At 40.3% G+C, this 15,420-nt stretch overlaps 1 protein-coding gene across 2 annotated transcripts in view; it reads right to left on the bottom strand.

The window, feature by feature from the left end:
* Nucleotides 1-1,826: 1,826 nt before the first annotated feature.
* The window catches only part of CLCN7 (chloride voltage-gated channel 7), a 57,954-nt gene continuing 44,360 nt past the window's right edge, over nucleotides 1,827-15,420 (bottom strand). For both annotated transcript variants that reach the window (XM_074279632.1, XM_074279633.1), the window contains 11 exons: nucleotides 15,026-15,164; nucleotides 14,120-14,213; nucleotides 11,035-11,204; nucleotides 9,486-9,537; nucleotides 9,110-9,237; nucleotides 8,071-8,156; nucleotides 7,219-7,348; nucleotides 6,723-6,782; nucleotides 5,629-5,805; nucleotides 4,599-4,679; nucleotides 1,827-4,126 (listed from right to left, as the gene is read on the bottom strand). In XM_074279632.1, coding sequence (XP_074135733.1) covers nucleotides 4,040-4,126; nucleotides 4,599-4,679; nucleotides 5,629-5,805; nucleotides 6,723-6,782; nucleotides 7,219-7,348; nucleotides 8,071-8,156; nucleotides 9,110-9,237; nucleotides 9,486-9,537; nucleotides 11,035-11,204; nucleotides 14,120-14,213; nucleotides 15,026-15,164 — 1,204 coding nt within the window. In that variant the 3' untranslated portion in view covers nucleotides 1,827-4,039. The remainder of the gene's footprint in view (nucleotides 4,127-4,598; nucleotides 4,680-5,628; nucleotides 5,806-6,722; nucleotides 6,783-7,218; nucleotides 7,349-8,070; nucleotides 8,157-9,109; nucleotides 9,238-9,485; nucleotides 9,538-11,034; nucleotides 11,205-14,119; nucleotides 14,214-15,025; nucleotides 15,165-15,420) is intronic.

The raw sequence follows: 15,420 nt of genomic DNA, 5'->3' as shown, positions 1-15,420 counted from the left end.
AATGACAAAGAGAGATGCAACAGTTCTGTTTTTTAGAAGTCTTTACAAACTGCATGATCAAAGAAAGGTGTATATGGAAAATAGTTTGAGAGAATAGATGCCCAGCCTGAGAAGGTATGTTCTGGTCCCATCTCTGTCCCTAAGTCACTTCCTTACTTGAAGCTATACATCACTCTGTGGGAAAGGACAGAAATACTTGCTTTCTAGCACCTCAGTTGTGGCAAGTACAAGAATGTTTGAATGGCTTTTGAGGGAAAACATTAAGCAAGGGTATCTATCACAGACTAAATTGAAACTGGAAAGATGAGTCCATGCTTCCAAGTGTCTCCACTTGGAAGCAGTAATCTAGGAGAGGAAAATACTATTCCAATACCACAAAAGTAAAAATTAACTTTTTATTGAAATACAAAACATCTCTTATAGTTCACAGTTTTTATAATTGAGACCTCAATGCTCCACAAAGATACATTTTTTTAAGTTCCCCAATAAAATCACTGTTTATCATAAAGAATGAAAACTGTGCTGCAGCATAAAATTCATCAGTTTATACTCTTTACTAAGAAGCTGGTGCATGACTTATCACCAATTACACCAGTACAATCTAATCATCTGCTCTATAATACAGACGCCTCCTCTCCTGCACGGGGAGACAAAAACTAAGAGTGATTCGGTCCTGAAGGCCGAGTATTAACAGCCCACCTAACCCTTCTGCTCTCTTCTAACATAAAAGGCTCAGCTTTGGTTCTCCACTTCCTAGAACTGCAGGAATGTTTTCAATGGAGGTACAGGTTTTCCTGTGCTGTGACTGGATAAATGTCTCCCCCTAATGGTCTGTTCAATAGGACTAATGCTAAGGGCCACAACTGTAAAAACCAAATCACTGATCCTCCCCCTCCCACAGGAGAGAAGTTCTGGCCTTGATTAACAGGTCATTCTACCAGAAATGCACCTGGTCTGCTAACAGGGAAGTTTTCACTGAGCTGTCCATTAACCTAAAGACCTGACATTTACACAAGTACCTTGTTTACGCTATGCTCGCTAGATCCACACAATTAATTCCATGAAGCAGGTGCTCCTATCCTAATTTTACAGATGCGGAATCCGAGGCTCAGGGAGGATGACTTATCCAGGGTCACAACAGAGCTACTTGTTTTTCCCAGCGTCTCCTCTGCTAAGCCAGGATGCCTCACCTAAAACAATGTAAATGACTGCTTGTGGCGTCAGTATACTTGTCTCTGTCCAGGACACTATTGGCTTTGTTTGTCTGGAGTAAGAGGAATAAAGGATCAAAAAGCTCCCACTGCAGATAGCACTTTTCCACGAGCCATCTCACATCACCAGGAGTTGACAATAACCTCCAGGAAGGGGGGGGAAGGAGGGAATTTTTTTAACCCTTTCTGGTGTTTTATAGTATTGGCGAAATAAACCTGAGACCCAAGTGGCACAAAGTTATTGATAAGCCAGAACTAAAGTCATTTCCACTCCTTAGACTGGGAGCTTGGCCTGGAGTTAAAATTGGTATTGAAAGCAGGGATACCAGCCAGAGGGAGGCTCAGCAGAGCTTTGACTACCTTCTAGTGAGCTGGCTGGTCATAAGTGTCATCTTGGGTCCCGCTTTAGTGTTTCTTTTGGTAGTCTCGTTCATCAGGGCTCATGATAATTCGCTCCAAAGTTCAAGCATTTTTCACCTGTGTGCAGAGGACCCTCCCTACTAGAAGGATTACTGATCAGCAGACCATCAGCTTCAAAAACTAGACATGCTCCAGCCAGCTTTGGCTCAAGGTCATGTTCCTGACTGAAAAGGAAAAAAATCCAGCACCAGAAGCTTGACTTCAATCCTTTTATTTCTTATATTCATACATATTCTGATCCCTGCCCACCTCCCGGCTTCCCATTTCCTTCTTGGCACATGATCTGGTTAAGGGCTTAAAGGATTGCAGTGACACGCTTTTAAAGAAAGTGCAAAGTTGACAGTCCCCTATTCTTCACTCATTAAAGATGCCACGACTTTCAATAGAGAAAAAATCAAATTGTAACATCTGTACAAACTATAAAAACACAAACCAAAGTGTGCTGCTTCCCCCAGGAAACAGGAGCAGGGCCATGGGAACACTTAAAACGTTTTTAAAAGGACTACCTGAAGCTTGAAGATCCGTGCAGGGGTCAGTGACAGAAGGAACCTCCAAACCTGAACTTCATCAAAGCAGGTCTCTCTCCCCAAGCACAGATAAATAGAAACACATGTGAGAGTGAGTATGGGGAAGAATCAGCCCCAGAGGGCTGTGGCAGTGAGGAAGGCCAAAGGGACACTGCCAGCCAGCTCTGCAGTAAGGTGGCAAGAATCCTCAGCAAGGCCAAGGAGCAGTAGTTGGAGGGCAGGGAGAAAGAAGCTGGTGTCACAAAAACAGCACGCTACCCAAGATGATATGGGCAGAGCTGGTGTTTACCTATTAAGGAAGAAACTTATGAATGAAGATAAGAAGCCCCAGGGACTCCGGTCCAGTTATCAAAAGATATGCCAGAGCTATTCCTCTAAGATAAGCCATAGGCCACATGGTTTTTAGTACTTTAAGGGCATGGCATAAACAGGAATTAAGAATCCAAGAGAGATACCCAATAAGAGCCTTTTTAAAAAGGTTTTTTTTTAAAGCTTTTAAAAAGCTCAGTATAACTCACAGTAAGTATATGCAGAACAAAGTATGCTGTGCATTTATACCCAGCTCTAATAGTTGGGGAAAATAAGAATAAGCATATTTAAGAAAAGTCATATGCTAAAACCCAAAGGATTCATTACCTAAGTACCTTTCATTGACATAAATACAGTGTGTATCAAACACTTAAAAAATGCTTAAAAAGAGAGCTTCTGACTGAATGGTCTTCCTTTTGAAGACTCAAACTTCTGCAGTTGGCAGGGGGGCAGGGGAAGGTTCAGGGAGGAGGGAATGACACCATAAGCACCGACATGGGCTGACAGAAGATGCCATGTCCGCTACCAAGACACAGAATCCAGACTCTGCAACTGCACAGAAGAATGCTCACTGACCAGAGAAGGCGGGTGAGGCAAGGCTACCAACCTGACAGCAGAGGACAGAAGTGGAATCTACAGTGATAGCGGATTACCCAACCACTCACATCTCACATTTCCACTGTTGCCATAACCATATTTGTTTGGCTTTGAAGTCTGTTCTCGGAGGAGGGGGAGGATAGATTCAAGATCCCCAGCCCACAAGGAGCCAAGGCTGGAAGGAAGGGGATGTCACTGGGGGAAGTAACACCTGGCGCTGCTCTCTAGGGGGTAGGTGAAGTTTTTTTTAAGCCCAGTTCCAACTCAGGTGTGTCAGCGTATGGACTCTTCTTGTCCTCAGGCCACTTCCCTTGGTCCAATCCAAACCCAACCATTGTTCTGGAGACAGGCCAGTCAAGATGGGAGGCACAGACTGGTTATGGGGAATATACAGGGGGAGAAGTTGAAGCATCTACCGAAGTCACAGGACTCTTTTAGGAAATTCCCAGAGATTCCCGAGCACTGTGTTGGATTGTGCAAAACAATTAGGCCAAGTTCAACTACTGTGGCCACAGGGGTCAGCAGAAGTGGAACACAGCAGGTGCAACGGACTGACTCTCCTCAGTGCAGCAGGACTGGCCCCCACATCCTCTCTACACATATATTCATGGACGACATGCTCCCTCACCCATCTGCTTTCAGTCGAGCACAACTAGAAAGTTAAATTATTTGATCCTTTCAGGTAAAGAAACATGAAAGGATAGAATAAAAATTGAATTCAATGGTGATAAACCACAGAGAAAAACATTAAAATGTAAACAAATCTACACACAATGTACATCAAATTAAAACACTGAAGTGGAACCTGGAGGAGCCAGGTTTGCGATTGGGAGACATCTGGGAAGTCTGGGAAGACTTTTCATTTCCATGGCCTCCAGAGAAACAAGGCCTCAGATGAGTGCTAAAGAAGAGGCAGCAGAGGGTTTCCAGTAGTCAGTGACATTTGCCCTGCAGCGAGACGTTATGTCAAGTCCCTCACGTCTGAGCCAAGGACAGCTCTTCCAAACCTCCTTTCCCTAATCTGTATCTTGCAAGATCTTTTCTTGTCACCATCCCAACCACCTGTAAGGACAGAACCAAAGGAGATATGTCAGAGGGACCAAATTTCCAACTGTGTCACTGGAACAACTGCTGTGAAGTACTTGGCCTTCTCTGCCTTTGATCTAGATACTGAAATGATACAAAAGAACAAGAGAGTTTGACTCTTGGCCCTGACAAAGGAACCAGAAGCTTGGATAGATAGTACAATTGGCACACAGGACTGGCCACCCTCAACAACAAAAACAGGCAGGGCCTTCAGAGATGGCAGCCTTTGAGGTTAAGGAAGCCATATCTATCTGAAGTATCTTACTGGGCAGCCACTTTTTTGTAAAAGGAAAAAGGATTGGGAACTGACAGCATTATCAGAGGCTCCTTCAGGAGACGGGATTTAGGATTTAAGGAAAGAGATAAGAGGAACTACCAATGACTAGGATAGTCATTAGTGACCTAATATTAATGCAGAGCATGCATTTTCCCCTGAGTCCAAACTCACCTGATTATGATTATCTACCACCACCAAATGCCTCAGTCCCAGTGCTCGGAAAAGCTTGAATACTCTCGGAAGTGATGCCTCCTAGAAACAAGTCAGACATTTATTTAATCTTCAGATCACCATGCCAATTTTCAAGTTTTCCCAAAGAAGGCATTCAATCACAGAAAGACACTTTCTACAGGGCTGGGCAGGACCCAGATTTCATAGACCTGCTGGTCAACCCTGAAGGAAGGCCATGAAACATTGCTGAGGCCTAGAAGATCTGAGAAGGAAACCCTCAGAGGGTTGTCCCATTTCCTATTTTTTTGTGTGTTAGAGTGAAGTGGGCATCTCCCACAGCCCCAGAGCCAGAAATCAGGTTTCCACATCAGTGTGATTCTTAGAGTTCAAAAAACATTAAATGCCCAATACACATAAAGTACTATGCTAAGGGCTAAGGAAACAAAGGTAAAAATCAAAGTCCCTGCTTTAAAAGAACTTACAGTCTCCTGAGGTGACTGCAATTTTTTCTTTCAGAGGAACCATACTCTGGATCAGTTTTAATATTTGAAAATGTGTTTAAAAGAGGACTTTGTAATTGACATTATTATTATCACTACTCTATGTTTGTTTTTCATTTTAAAAAACAATTTCCTCCCTAATTAAATGTTAAAACAATTTTTAAACTTTTTTTTTTTTAATTTTGAGTTCCAAATTCTATCCTTCCTTTCTCTCCAACCTTCTTTAGAGGGTAAGCATTGCAACAGAGGTTATACATGTGCAAGTAAGAGACATTATTAAAATACTGAATTTTAAATACTCTCTCAGTCTAGGTTTTCTCTCCTATGACTGGAGAAGACATTATCTATTTTGTGGAAGACAGAAAGAACCCTCAGGAAGACTCCTCAGGAGTCAAAAGAAATGTAATGGTTAACTACTCATTACCTACAGAAGGATGCATTTATTTCTCAGCCTCTTGAACTGGTAAGAGGTCTAGGGAGCAGCACTGGTGCCAACCCTCTTCCCATCTTGGAACATGCTGGCCAGTTACCTGAGGCACTGTGTATGGGGAGGGGTTCATGAACTCTGTGAGGTCCATCATACATTCTCGTTCGTCCTGAGACACATGAATGGACTGGATGGGTGGGAATCGGGGGTAGGCATCACGAAAGTCCTTCAATTTCAGTCTCCTCTGGAACAAGTTCAGACTGGCCCTTTCCACAAATACCTAAAGTAGAAGACAGAAGAATCCTTTGATTTCACAGGGTCTCTCTTAGACACTGCACCACTGATGGTGCACAGATTTATTTTAAGTTCCAAATTCTCTCCCTCCCCTTCCTTTTGCATTCCCTATTACAAAGCCTATTACAAATAGTCATAAAAAACAAATTCCCTTAGTAGATGTCCCACTCCCCTTCCAAAAAAAAAAATAAAAAAAAAAAAAGGGGAAAAAACCCATAAGCTTCCATTTGCATTGAGTCTATCACTTCTTTCTCTCTGAATGTGAGTAACCCATTTCATCAGGAGTCCTTTAAAACTGGTGGGTCACTTTGCAGTTCAGTTACTAAGTCTTTTAGAGCTAATAGTTTTTACAATATTACTATTATGGTACAAATTGTTCTCCTTGTTCTGCTCACTTCACTCTACTTCAGTTCATACAAGTCTTCCCTGGCTTCTCTGAAATAATTTCTTTCATAATTTCTTTCAACACAATATTCCATCATATTCCATATACCACATTCAAATAACACAACTCATTCAAACAATTTCTATTGACAGGCACCTCTTCAATTACCGATTTTTTGCTACCACAACAATAAAAACCTGTCATGAATATTTTCGTACATATAGATCCTTTTCCATTTTTTCTGAGATACAGACCTAGTAGTGGTATCACCAGGGAAAAGGGTGGGCACAGTTTCTTCAGAATAGTGGTGAGAGGGCACTTTGCATACTTGGCATTTTTGTTGCTATGATATAGTCTTTGAAACTTGAGCTCCAAAGTGGAAGGTAATAAATACCACCAAATATAAAGGAAACTGCTACAGCAGAGAATGGGGGATCATTTGTAAGGTCTGGAAATGTTCACACTTGGTGTTTAGGGTTTTGATGACATTTTATAAAAGACCTTGTGAAAAATCATACCTTATGCTTCAAGAGGACAATCAATTGGGAGCGCAGGATCAAGCCCTGTAACCTTGCTGGCTGCAAAAAGAGAATATCTTTTGTTCATACACGATGCTCAGAAGCAAGATTTAGAGTCTGCATTATTATCAGACTTCCTTTTCGGGAGACAATGCAAGGATTCAAAGGAATGGCTCTAATTCCTTCTCTCCCACTCCTGCGGCACATGAGCCACAGCAAAGGGTATAGTAATGAACTGTGTAGGAAAACAGAGAAATGAAAATCTCTGGGTTTTGCTTTAACTTCAATTCTGATTGTCTGTCTGCCATATTTAGATGAGGCTGCCACCAGGACCCAAACTGTGAAATGAAAACAATCTGCCTGAACTACTCATCCAACATAAACTTGTCTTCTCCTGGGGAGAAGGCATTAATTAATTAAGATATTAATGGTCATTTATCAAGGTAGATGCTACTTCTTTCTCTTTTCCTTCTCCACGGTAAAATTTGTCCTCTACCTGAGCATCATCAGAGTACTCCACCACTGGGAAGCCATTGTGATTGGAGGAAGTGTCACTGAGGACATCCACTATTACTCCCACTTTCTCTTTTCTCCGTAGACAGGTAACTGGTGTACTCATCACTTCTCTGGTAAGAAAGCAAAGGAAGAAGAGGTACTCTTAGCTGTGGGAAAAAAGCCATCACTTTAGAACAGGGTTCCTGAAACTTTTCCCACTAGTGACCTCTTTTCACCTGAGAAATTTTTACATGACCCTGGACATATAGATATATAAAACAGGTATACATATCAAACATTTACTTATAATAAATCATAATTTCACATCCACATTCGGTCACAAGACTCCATATGGGGTGATGAATGACACAAGCTGGGACTTATACCACTGGTTTCTCAATACCGCCTCTATTTCAGAATAGCTAGGGAAAAAAGGTATTCTTTTTAGTAACTGTCAAAGTTAATTAATGGTATTTTATAGACCAGTTTCATTCTACAGCTATGAACTGGTGGACAACAATGACATTTTCAATATCTCTGAATCCTAGAATTTCTACAAATAGGACAGCAAGACTCCTCCTAGAAATGTCATGTCTCCCACTCCCCACTTAAAAGAGGCAGATTCTGCAAACACAGGACTTACCAACCTTATCCCAGATTGAATTGAGAAAAGGAATAGTTAAAGTTACAGTTAAAAATAGAAATAGTGCATTTTTGCCAGCAGAGGTAAACAACTTATTTCAGCATGGTCTGAGTCACTGACATCTTGGTCATTTCTATTTTAGGCTAAGATTTATAGAAAAAGGCCAAGGGAGGAGTTCTTGGGGGAGAAGGCCAGAAAGAGGATCATTACCTGGCAGTGAGTGAATGAGAAGTAACTGGAGCTTCCCAGTGGAGGAAGGGAACACTCTGCAGCTGGATATGCATGTCATAAAGACCCTGGAAAGAAAAGACATAACAAAACTAATATATCGCTGTATCTTCTTCCAATAGGGAAGCCAGATTTGAGCGCTGGCCTTCTGCTGCTGTTGATTTCTCTACTTATGTTCACTGATGGAACCTGTGTTCTTGTAACTTCTTCATAGTTCCAGACAAAAATCCCATCTTCCAAGAAACCTCTCTTAGTTTTTCTTATTGTGGTGCATTCCTTCCTCTGAGATAACAACTAGTTTATCCTGTCTCTAATTTATTTGTATACAATTGATTGCATATTCTCTCCTAATGGATTGTAAGCTACTTGAGGGCAAGGACAATTTCTACCTGTCTGTATACCCAGGGCTTGGCAAACTGTTTGGCACAAAGCAGATGCTCTGTAAATGCTGGACTGACTGAATGATTCCATCTTATCCCTTTAACCCTGGCCACTTCACTACAAATCATTTTCAGGATGAGAACCACTAGAATAAACTTAAATATTATTAATCTTTAAGGTAGGTATCACAATAATCACCTATTTAGCCTGAATATTTCCCTGTGAGGTGAAGAGGGAAATCATCTTTACTCCTACCAACACAGAATTTTCAAGACAGAAAGATTCAGTGATTCCTCTAGCAGAAATGAGACACAGCAGAGTTTTTGTATCCATCATTGCTTCCTGAAGGGTAGTGAAATCTACCAGAGAAGCAGACAAGAGAAGCTCTTCTTTAGCACATTTGGGATGAGGACCTTTTCTCCACTAGATCTGACAACTTGACTCCATAGAGAATACACTGTTACACTGTAAAAAAGGGACCTAGACTGTTTCCTACTCAGAACACTTGACTAATGAGAAACCCCCATATTATGAGAGAATGGAAAGGAATGTCTTGTTCACTTGAGGAATCCAGGTAGAGAGAAAGTCTAAATCCAATCAAAAAATACCATTTTATCACTCTTCCCCTTCCATATCAAACCTCAATAAAGAAGTCTCCAACAATTTTTGCTGTCATCAAAACCAACATGATGGGAAAACCATAAGTCACATTGCTTGTAGCCTCCATCATGATGACAGTCAAGCTCAGGGTCATTCTCACAATGCCACCTGAGAAAAATAAAAAGAGTTAGTGCATTCCTACATTTTCAGGTCAAAATCAATTCTTTTAAGTCCTTTTACTTTTCCATGCCAGCTTAGTTTTAGTAAATCAAGTCTTGTATTTCTCCTTGATATGTGTCTGAGGTTCAGAGAGACCAAAAAGCTAGGCCCTGACCCTCCTGGCCTTTGCAGCTAAGTGTTCCATTCCCCTTCCCTCCTAAGAATGCACTTATGTTATGGAAAAAGACAGGACTCACCAAGCTGGGCAGCAGCTCCCATCAGGGCATATTTGCCAGGGTCAGCCCATATCTACAATTAGAAGAAACAAACACAAGAGATGTCAGAGCACTGATAGAAAAGACCACCAGAGACGCCAAGTCTTTGGCTTCCTGCTGCCTGGCAAAAAAGCAGAATGACTGACAGATCCAAATTATGGAGAATCTAGTCTGAGATAAAAATGGATTCTCCACATCAGGAGGACAAGATCCCAGTTTCTTAAAACTATGTCTGTCAACTCCATAAAAGGACATGTGACATTGTAGGGTCATGAAATTATGATTTATTATAAGTAAATGTCTGATTTGTATACCTGTTTTATATACCTATATATCCAGGATCATATAAAGATTTCTTGGGGAAAAAAGGGGTTGCTATTGGAAAGATTTAAGAAGTCCTGCACTAGATCATATTCCCAAAATTGAATTTCTATACCTGAAGTCATGCCCTTTCTCTTTCCCGACTTTGAAAACTTAAGCCATGCTGGGCAATTATAAAAATATTAACCCCTACCTATTAAGCACCATTTCACCCAATCTGCTAGCCCACTGTGTTCTATTAACAGAGTTTGGTCAAAAGATATCATTCTAAGGACTATAAGAAATATACAGAAACATAGGAAGATTCAAGGCTCAGCTCAAATGTCATTTTCTATAGAGGAGACCTAGCCTGCTCCTTCAAATGTTAGAGCCTTCCCTTCTCTCTGCTGTGTATATGTATATTTATTTACATTTTAATGTGTAACAAGTAAGCTCTTTGAAAGTAGGAATATCATTTTTCTTTTCTTTGTATTCCCAGTGCCTAAAAAACTGAAGGTGCTTAAATGCTAGGTGACCAAAAGCAGAGACAAAATAACACTAACCACAAAGGCTTTGGGGGCTGAGGATTGGCAGGATAAGGCAGGTAGAGAGAAAGTCTAAATCTATGAATTCTTCAGTGTGGGGGGACTTCTGATGTAGATACCCTCTACTGATGCAAATTTGCAATTAATCTGTATCTATATTTTTGAGTTGCTTAGGGACCCTGAGAAAGAAGCAAAATATATCCAGTATGTCAGAGGCAAAACATGAACCTGAGTTTTTCAGAATTTAAAGCTAGCTTTCTACCCATAATGTCTCTCCTATGCTCACCATAATGATAAAAATAAAAACATGGAAAAGCAACAAAATGCCAGTCAATACAAAGGACAATTTTAGTGCCACACTATCAAATTTAAGGAAGATATGCTGTATCTATATTAATATCAGTGAATAATTTTACTTTGGGGGGGGGAATGAAGATATTTGTGGGCAAGTTACTGATGAGAAAACATACATCAATTAATTTAAAAAAAAAAAAAAAAAAAAAGATGTTATACTAAGTTATACACTAGGTACTTAACCAGAAAATCCACCTTTTCTCTCTTTGGGTAGCATAAGTGGACATTTCAAAATGTACCTATTAATGCCTAATTTCCCTCTTGTTGCTGATTCATCTTAAAAGTTGAGTTCCCCAGGGCCTGTCAACTGTTAGAGCAAAATAGATACTCACTGCAGCACTGGTAAGATAGGACAGTGATATGCCAAAAAGTCTTCCCCAGGCAGCACCAATGAGAAGGGATGGAATGAAAACTCCAGCAGACACAGTGAGTCCATAGGTCCAACATGCCAGCAGGAAATAGACCAGAGTGAAGAGTCCCAGAGTCATGGGGTTGTAGCTACCTAGGGAAGACACAAGAGGCAGAGGAGTTGGGGAACGCACCACAGGCCTCTCCTCTAATTCCACGTCTCTGAGAAGCATTAGCCTTAGCTATCTCCAACAAAACACCACACTCTTCTCAGAAAGGAAGCAATGAAAACTTTGCTTGGATATTGCTGACCACAAAAGGGTAATAGCAAAATCTTAGCTCTTCTTAAATCTTCCAATCATCTGGATCAAGGACTGATTCTCAACTAAATTCTGCCAGTCACTCTATCCCCTTTCAAAGCATACCCTACAGCATTTTTTTTTTTAAAGGAAAAATTTTATTTTAGAAATTGAAAAACTAAGACAGAAGATAAGAAGCAATCTGTGAAGAGGTCACCCTGTGGGAAGACAGACACAATCTCCTCCTTTCTTGACTCTATTCCTTTCTTTCTTTTTTTTTTTTTAAATAGTATTTTTTAAATTAATTTTATAATTATAACTTTTTTTGACAGTACATATGCATGGGTAATTTTTTTTACAACATTATCCCTTGCACTCACTTCTGTTCTGAATTTTCCCCTCCTTCCCTCCACCCCATCCCCTATTTGGCAGGCAGTCCCATACATATTAACTGTGTTATAGTATATCCTAGATATAATATATGTTTGCAGAACCAAATTTTTTGTTGCACAGGAAGAATAGGATTCAGAAGGTAAAAATAACCTGGGAAGAAAAACAAAAGTGCAAACAGTTTACATTCATTTCCCAGTGTTCCTTCTGGGTGTAACTGATTCTGTCCATCATTGATCAATTGGAACTCAATTAGATCTTCTCTTTGTTGAATATATGCAATTCCATCAGCCTATTCCTTTATTTCAACTTTCATATCACAATCTCAACCAAATCCGGGCACCATGGGAAAGAGTAGTTTTCTTGTTATTCTTTAAACGTACTGAGGAAATATCAGACCAGAGATGGCAGAAGGATATGGCCACCAAGGCTATACTCAAACTGTCTGTGACAGGTAGGGAAAACTTCTGCTTACAATGATGTGTTCCAGTGGGGGAAGGCGGGGAAAAGGTCAAGATGAGATTTCCTCCATCACTGAGGCAGCAAGAGGCAGCCTCAGCCCCTGCTCAATACACCAAAAACAGCATGACTGAGGTTGGCAAAAAGGAACCTTACCAAGGCTATTTTTCTCTATTCTTCCCATACTGGTGGTAGAGAAAGGCCAAATAAGAAGCTACTAAGGTTCAGGTGAAAAAAAATCATTATGAATGCCGACATCTGGAATCACATCCTTGCTACTGGCAACAACAGAAGAGCTTTTCCCAAAGATTCTAGGGGAATGTGGGTATCCTAAGTCATAGTCACAAACATAAAGGAAATATCACACAACATTCAGGCTTGCTTCTTGGGATCTTAATGAGAACAAGAGAAGGCTGCAGAAGGGTCCTACAGGTGAAAAAAAATTGGACAGATGACAGATTTCAAGATGCACTGACTTCTGATGGCATTTGTTACCCATGGAGAAGTAAAAGAGATATGTACCTGAGTACATCACAGGCAAAGGATCTAAGGCCAGAAATGCAAACAACTTAGGACATATCTCAGATTGGGACAGAGTCTGGGCTGAGATAATTTAACTACCAGCAACTTGATTTCTGAACTAACATTTCAGAAAAAGTAAATATTTCATATTTGTAAATAAATATTTACATGGAACAACTCCATTTTTACAAGAAATAAAAAGCAGAGAAAGTAAATGATTCAAAGATATGTGGCAATATAGCATTTTCACTCATTTTGTTGTTTGCTTGCATTTTAGTTAGTGTGTGTGTGTGTGTGTGTGTGTGTGTGTGTGTGTGTGTGTGTGTGTGTGTAGCACAGTAATTGTATAAATATGTATACATATATTGGATTTAACATATATTTGGACTACTTGCCATTTAGGGAAGGGTGTAGGGGAAGTGGGGTGGGGGGATTGGAATACAGGATTTTACAGGGGCTAATGTTGAAGAACTGTCCATGCATATATTTTGAAAAACAAAAGGTTTAATTTAAAATAAATTAATTATTAAAAAAAAAAAAAAAGATATGTGGCATAGGGGAAAGACTAAACTTGGTGTCTTGGGGTTGTTTTTGCAACTAACTTACTTTTCCCTCCCCTGGGTCAGAGCTTTCTCCTCTTTCATATATGGCAGACACACTAAATAGTCCCCAAGGACCCTTCCAGCTCTAGAGTCATATCCAAAGCCACAGAAAAAGTCAGAGGTAACTGCCCTACTATCTTCTCTCCTGCCTCATATCTACACTATTAATGAAGCTAAACAGAGACATCATGATTTTTCATTAAATGCTCAGTTGTCAGAGAAAATGAGAAAAAAATATTATGGTCACCATTTAGAACATTATTTTGACTTGGAGAATGTGCTGACCAAAATTAAAATCCCAGAAACAATTCACAGAAGGTAAAGTCATTTGGGAAAATGAAATTCTACTAAATGATGGAAAGACTCCAGAGCCTTCCAAAGCAGATCACTTCACAGGAAGGAAGGCAGTCTATTAGACTGACCAAGCCCATCACTCCTGTGAGAAGCACAAAAACACAAGCCCATGGCTCCTCCTCTCTACTCTGTCCAAGTCTCCTTCCCTGTGCTATGCTGCCTTCCCACAATTTTTCTTCCCCATCTGACATTCCCCATCTATCTTATAAAACTGAATAAACTGCCATGCGAAGACTCTGGGTTTGTAACAGCCTTCCCCCCCCCCACTCCCCATCCCCCCACTAAGTTCTGTTCATACTCTGGAGGGCCAGTGCCAAGCAATAGGAAAATTTAACAACAGTTCATATATATAGTCCCAACACTCTCCCATTCTCCAAATCGGTTCTCGCCATGGGAACAAGGATAGGTCAAATTCTGATGCCATACTGATCAAAGTAACAGACCTGGGGGGTCATGAAAAAGGCTGACAACACTCTTCTCTGGAGTGTTGAAAAAGGCTGCAGCCATAGAATTATATTCTCCATCTGCACAGAAGAGCTGTGGGATTGAAGAACAGAAAGAAAAACAAGATCTCTGTTAGAATATCCTGGGTAAACACAAACTTGGTTTCTTCAGTAAAGATAGATCAAGAATTTCTTCAGTACAAACAAATACAATGTGGTCAGGTCTAACTACTCTGAAGATCAGTTAAGAAACAAGATCTGCAGGCAGTATGTATGTACATACATGTGTTTTCAACCAGTAAACAGAATGAGGCTCACATGAATATCATTAATACTTTTGGAGGGCTTGATAAAATCTGATTCCTTACCTAATTCAATTTCATGGGGCCACTTCCTTGAGTCTAGATGAGTTTCATAATAACTATAAGATGTGTCAATATTATCCCCTATTACCCTTCATAAAGGCAAAAACAAGCAGGCTTAAGGCAACCTGACTCCTGTGGCAGAGTTAGCTTGCTGCTGGGCACATTTACCCAGAACATGCTGGTCTCATAAGTGAGAGCTAAGCATGGGTTCTAGATGCTTTAAACACTTATTTTTACTACTTATAGAGTCATTATAAAAGCTTAAAAAGAAGAGCATTCAGAGTACCCATGACAGATCTATTCTAATTCTTCCCAAACTGCCTGGTTAATATAGTAATTTCTCATGTAAAATAAAAATAATTCAATAATGAGAAATCAAAGAATGCCTTTCTATTGGGCAAATGATTATCTGATGGAAAAAAAGAACAGTGAGAGGGATTTTCCCTGGGAATGTCCACCTTGATATAGGCTCTATTACAGTCCTGACTATTAGGGGGGATTCCACAGGTACCATCTTGGATTCATGGCTCCAACCTCTTACCTGAAGTGGGTAAGACATGGAATTCCCTTGAAGTGGCTGACAATCCCGAGATGAGTAAATTAATACAAATGCAACTGTGGCAGTGACTGCAGCCACAAGCATGGCTTCAATTACCTGGAGGCAGGGGCGGTGTATGTACCTGTGGAATCAAAACAGCTTAAGATAAGCCTCTCTATATCAAAAATTACAATTAAGAAATCATCAATTAGCTACTTAAAAGATGTGTCCCTAAGAGGGACACTCTTTATAGGTTACAGTCAAATCAGCCATTCAGTGACCTGGCCCTCCGGCTTCCCCATCCAAGATATCAAGCAAGTTAGATCTTCACTTAAGTAGAGAATATATAAATATGTAATAAGTATTTAATGACATCCAAAAGCCAAATATGGATTACT

The sequence above is a fragment of the Sminthopsis crassicaudata genome, chromosome 1, assembly GCF_048593235.1.
Source record: "Sminthopsis crassicaudata isolate SCR6 chromosome 1, ASM4859323v1, whole genome shotgun sequence".
NCBI classification, from domain to species: Eukaryota; Metazoa; Chordata; class Mammalia; order Dasyuromorphia; family Dasyuridae; genus Sminthopsis; species Sminthopsis crassicaudata.
Note: the sequence above shows the minus strand (reverse complement) of the source record. Positions and strands in the feature narration are given on the sequence as shown.